This window comes from Gossypium hirsutum, chromosome A08, assembly GCF_007990345.1.
Source record: "Gossypium hirsutum isolate 1008001.06 chromosome A08, Gossypium_hirsutum_v2.1, whole genome shotgun sequence".
Lineage (NCBI taxonomy): Eukaryota > Viridiplantae > Streptophyta > Magnoliopsida > Malvales > Malvaceae > Gossypium > Gossypium hirsutum.
The window spans coordinates 62,907,094-62,913,093 of record NC_053431.1 but is presented as its reverse complement, the minus strand read 5'-3'; the positions used below and the strand labels follow the sequence as shown (position 1 = coordinate 62,913,093).

Sequence of the window (6,000 nt, the reverse complement as noted above, 5' to 3'; positions counted from 1 at the left end):
TGCAATCAAATGGAAAGCCACTTTGCAATCTACAGTCGCTTTGTCTACCACTGAAGCTGAGTACATGGCGATTACTGAGGTTTGTAAAGAAGCTATTTGGTTGAAGGGAATTTTTAGTGAACTCAATGAAGACCTTCAAATCAGCACAGTATTTTGTGACAGACAGAGTGTCATCTTTCTTACAAAAGATCAAATGTTTCATGAGAGAACAAAACACATTGATGTTAGGTATCATTTTGTTCGTGATATTATTGCTGGTGGTGATATTGTTGTGAGCAAATTAGTACTCATGAAAATCCTGCAGATATGATGACTAAGTCACTTCCTATAACCAAGTTTGAGCATTGCTTAGACTTGGTTGGTGTTTATTGTTGAAGTTAAACCCTTAAGGGGTTTTATGGAAAAGGTGGAGAACTTTTTCGTTGAGAGTTCGTGATTAAGAACTTGTTTTATTGAGAATTCGTGTCAAGGTGGAGATTGTTAGAATTAAGTAACCCGAATCCTTATTTAAATAAAATACAGTGGTAAAATAAAAGAAAAGAAGAATCCATATAGAATTACACTTCTTTTATTTTATTTTAGAATAAGGTTTTTTAAACCTTATTAAATTCTATATATTTGATATTGATTAAAATAAGGTGTTTCAGTCTTACTAGAATATGGCTTTACAAGCCTATAAATAGACATAGTCTATTCCTCTTGTAATTATTCGAATTCGACATAGTGAATTTTCTTAAGTGAATTTTCTTTTCCTCTGCCCATGGTTTTTTCCCGAAAGGGTTTCCACGTAAAATTTGTGTATTTTATTTTATTTTATTTTCACAGGGTAGATTAGGATGGGATGAGAGGGAAGTAAAAATATTGGGAGTAACGTAAAAAGGTTTGGGGGTTTGGGTAAAAATGTAAAATATTATAGTTTGGTATTCGGTTTGTTTGAATTATTTGAGTTATTCAAATCTGAAAAATAAACTTGATTTGAACTCAAAATTTGAAAAAAAAATTGAGTTGACTTGAATAACTCAATTTGTTTAACTCAAAATTTGAATTTTTTTTATTTTTTCGAGTCGAATTGAGTGAGCAAATGGTAGTACAACTTTGAAAATTTACCAAAAAATGTATAAATCGAGTTAGAGGTTAAATCAAATATGAAATTAAATATTATTGAGTCTAGTTTTGCATAAAAGTAACAATGTAAACAATGCAATTGTAGATTATAAGATATAATAATTTTTATGAGACAATGTCAGTATGATTTTGAGTTCCCCTATTATAAATTTGAAAATTCATTATAAATTGTAACAAAAAAAAATATATGTCTAAAAGATTGATAAGTCTATTTTTAAGGGAAACATACGTAAACATAATATGAGACTTTTAATGAAATATATTTATTTTTTAGTGAATAAGGGTTAGAGTTGTCTAGCAGCAGAATAGTGGAAGACTAGCTTAAGTAGAAATTCTGAAATTTTTATGGTAAAAAGGTTATTTAGTCTAGATTCTAAAACAAAAAGTGGGTCTTAATTCGGAACACTATAAAGCAATATATAAATAATTTAGTGACTATTACATATAAGCATGTCATACTGAAGTTCAAAGATTCTTATATAAATACATATACATATAAGATGTGGAATGAAGATGAGGGAAGAAATAATAGAAGAGTTATAAAATGAATTAATGAAGTCCTAGTTGATAAATTGAAGAATGGAAAACAGGGCAAAAACAGAATTGAGGTCACGACGTCAAAGGCCTCAAAGTCGCGATAAGCACAAGTCAGACAGTCACGTCATGACATGGAGATTCTTGAAATCACGACATTACCCCTAAAGTTTTAAAAATTTTACAAATTAGTCCCTACTTGACTCGAAAGTATTGAAATAGCTAACAAAAGCTCAATTAAAGCCTAGAAAATCAATTGAAACTTTATTATAAACACCAATTGATCATGTTAGCTTAAAATCATAAAGGAATTGAACCGAATTTCTTTGAAGTTACTTTGAAAATGAATGTGACATTCCAGTATCTAAACTCGACGATCGGGTCAGATATGAGGGTGCTACATGGGTGACTAAGATGAGTATACAATACATTGAATTAACAGCAAGTGACCAAATATATAGTTTGCCCTTTTATAATTTGTTACATAATTTTTTTTTCACTCTTATTATGGAGTACCATAATTTAATATTATATTTAAGTATTTGGCTAAATTTGTGTGACAAGTCAACTATAAATCAATTCACTTAGTAAGTGACCAAAAAGTCAGTCTTTTTTGCAAAATAACAACTATCACTGTGAGTGTTTTTTTTTAAATTATAAAAAAATTAATTTAAATTCACAATAAATCTAAAAAATCACAAATATTTTAGAGATTATGATTTTTAAAATATGCATTTATGATTTAAATCAAAGCTTAATTTAGTTTTTGCATAAATTTTATAAGGTAAAAACCTTTTATGGTTCTTCTTAATTTTGAAATTAAGCAAATTGATCTATCTAAAAAAAAATCGGACTAATTTAATTACTAACAATTTAGGAAGTGAGTAATTAAGACAATTAATCATGGTGTTAATGTCTTTCGTCATTTACATAATTTTGATTGGTATAATAACAATTTTAGCTCCCGATGTTTGTATATTTTGTTAATTTGGTAATTATCCTAAAAAATTTAACAAATTTAGTCTCAATATTTACACGTTTGCACAAATATTGTAAGCTAAATTTATTAAATCATGACCAAATTGATAGAATATATAAATTATGAGAGCTAAATATGTTATTATACCAATTAAACTTAAGTAAATTGACAGAAAAATATTAGCATTATGATTAATTGTCCTTAGTTGCTCATTTTTTAAATTGATAGGGATTAAATAACTTTGAGAAGATACCAATTTGCTTAATATTGAAATTGAGAGGGACTAGAGAGTTCTTTTTACCAATTTATAAATATATATATATTCTTGTAAATGTATAACAAAAACTCGGTATTTCTCCATCGAACAAACATGAGCTACGTTTGTATCGTCCTAAACGACAGCGTTACCAACATAAGACATAAGTTCAGTGTTGTTATTGACAGCACAGCATAACCAAAGACAAGCTAGTAGATTTGAAGTAACAAACTAGGGATAGCGTAAGAAATGTTAACAAACAAAACATTTGTTGTGATCAAAACCACAAATGATAACAGAGGTCTTGATTATTGATCTAAACTTCCAACACAAACGCCTTATCTTTCTGCAGCTTCTCCAATGCTCCAGCTTCCAAGGCGATCTCCACGTCAATGCTCCGCCCACCACTCTTCCCTTGATACAAATACACCATCCCATCAAACCTGTTGTTGGATCCGCTCCTCACCCCTTCCGGTTTTCCCCACCCGAAATCCACATCGTATACCTTGAACCTGGGAGAGCTCCCCACCGCCACGCAGTTCACACCAGCATCCTTGTACTCGAATATCTTCGGCGCTGCTTCCCACTCCTTGTTTCGTTCTTCGATGGCCTTCGCGTTGTGCGCTTCTATAGCTTTTTGTACCAACGATGCACCGAATTGCGGTGGATTAGCCAACAATAACCCGGCTGCCGTGACGGTGAAGATGGCATGAATCAGGTTTCCGAAGTAACTTTCTGGCATGGGTGGATCAACCCTTTTACGACAATCTGCGAAGAGAGTGAAAACTGTGTAATCTTGAGGTTTGAGTTCACGTGCTAGGGTTACGTGGTGCCAAACGTGATAAGCTAGAGATTGGAAAGTTGAGAATGGTTTAGAGGAGTCGGATGGTGGGGTAGAGTTGACTTTTGACTTGATCTTGTCGATGGCAGCTTCAGAAAACCTGAAGAGTTTCTCCCTCAGCTGGGGGCCTTGGTTGGCGTCACCGTTGACAGGGTTAGGTGGGAGCGAGAGATCCAGCTTCACGCGGGTGTTTCGGACTTTGGTCCGCTCGAGAAACGGCGAGACTGAGACGGAGTTGGACCCGCTACAGATTTGGGCCCATGAGCTCATGAAATGCCAAGTGGAAGTTCCATCAAGGATGGCGTGGTTGAATGCGCACCCCATTGCCACTCCGTCTTTCAACTTGGTTACCTATCCCACAATATCATTATGAATCTATGCACTTCCTTTTTCTAATATTTATGATTTGATATATTTTATAAAATGGGTTAGTCTCTTTTTTTTAAATATTTTGTCATTATTTTGATTTTTTTTTGTCTAATGGGTCCATTTTATCAAGTGGACTACCACTACTTTGGATCTAGCCCATGAACTTGAGAGGGAAAAAAGGCGAGTGGAGAGGGTTGAAGCTTTTGTTGTATCAAAATGAAATAATTGCAGGTGGGTTGGCATGAGACACTAAATGCTCCAATCACATGAATGAAATTAAGTTATAGGAAAATTTCCTTTTATATCCAACATTATGCTTTTAATGGATATCAACACATATTTGATATGTAATGGAATACGAACCTCTCCTTGACGTATAGATAGAAATAATATATATATACACACATGATATTTAACAGTATACACGTGATATTTAACAGTATACACGTGAGATTTAATGGTAAAAGTATTATGGAGTTCTCTGTATGAAAAATTTAATGTATAATGATTATAGAAAGAACAAAATGTAGTTGTACTCCTAGTGAGCTCCATAATAGTTTTTCTGTGATTTAACGTAACAATTTCATCAATTTAATGGACAAGAAACAGCAAGTTAAAGAAAGTGATTACCTGCACAGACAAGAGGGGTCTGTGAAGGCCCTCCAAGTTCAAAACACCATTGTAGGGTATCAAGTCCTTGAAAGAGGCAGTGCCGTCTTCAGTCGCCAGTTCCTCTATGCCGATCTCCATGGCGGTGGCTTCCACCACCTCTACACCGTCCATATCATCGTCGTATTCCACCCTGAAAACCCCATTCTCATCTTTACCAAGCTTGCCTGCTAGCTGATAAAACTCCTCCAAAACCACTCTCAGCCCATCCTTGAGTTTTTCCACCTTCGCCTCAAACTCCCCACACTTGTAAAACAACAGCTTCTGGTTATAATAGAATGCCAAATATGGGAGATCAAAAGTAACCAATTGACATTCTTTTCTTCCTATCATCTTTCCAGGCTTCACATGACTTGTGCTGATGATTTTCACCTTTGACATCTCTTCCTTCTTCCCTGAATCACCTGCCATATATCCTAATTAATATTTTGTTGTATTTTTAGAAAGAGAATATAGTTCTCAAAGATGCAAAAAGTTGTAGATAGAAAAAGGAGATTAGACAATGGAGATACTTATAGAAGATGAGATAGAAACATAAACACCTGATGATGTAGTTGGGGGTTGCATTAATATGCCTGCCTGTGAGAGCAGTTGTGACCCATTAATATGCCTGCCCCTGCCTCTGCCTCCGTCCCCTCTTCTGGTTTGAAGCTACAAATTTATTAAGTTGTCGATCGAATTATAATTTTACACTTAAAAACACCTTAAAATTAGTTGAAGTATAATTTGTAATATTATATTTATCATAATTTATTCATAAATATGTTTAATATTTTTTAAATTATAAATTACAATTATATCAATAATTCTAGTTCATATAATATTTAATGTCTTCTTCTTATCATTCAGCGAATGTCATTTTCTATGATATATTTTTTTTCGTAGAAGACTAACACTAGTAAATTAAGGCTAATCCCACAGCTATTAATTCAACTTAAACCTTCCACACATGCCAAATCTTCCGTCATTACAATAAGATGTAATATAATAAGTAATATTAAGGTTATGTTTCAATTCAACCAAACTCTAATTATTTAGACATGTTTAGTTCGCAGAGTGTAATTATATTATAATTTTTTATGTTATGTTTGGTACTACAAATTATAATTATACATAATTACATAATTTATATTTTTTTTAAATATTAGTTACTATAAAAAAATTATTATTATGATAAAAATAATTTCTAAACAAGTTAAAATTAAACCTTCTTAAAAAAGTTGTTGA

General features: G+C 32.6%; 1 protein-coding gene across 1 annotated transcript; it reads right to left on the bottom strand.

Annotated features, from left to right (window-relative positions):
- Nucleotides 1-3,053: 3,053 nt before the first annotated feature.
- On the bottom strand, nucleotides 3,054-5,349 carry LOC107908036 (BAHD acyltransferase DCR). Its single transcript, XM_016835333.2, has 2 exons — nucleotides 4,735-5,349; nucleotides 3,054-4,086 (listed from the first exon to the last, which is right to left on the bottom strand). Exons 1-2 carry the CDS (start codon nucleotides 5,182-5,184, stop codon nucleotides 3,211-3,213), a joined length of 1,326 nt encoding a protein of 441 aa, XP_016690822.1. The 5' UTR covers nucleotides 5,185-5,349; the 3' UTR covers nucleotides 3,054-3,210.
- Between the last annotated feature and the right edge of the window lie 651 nt (nucleotides 5,350-6,000).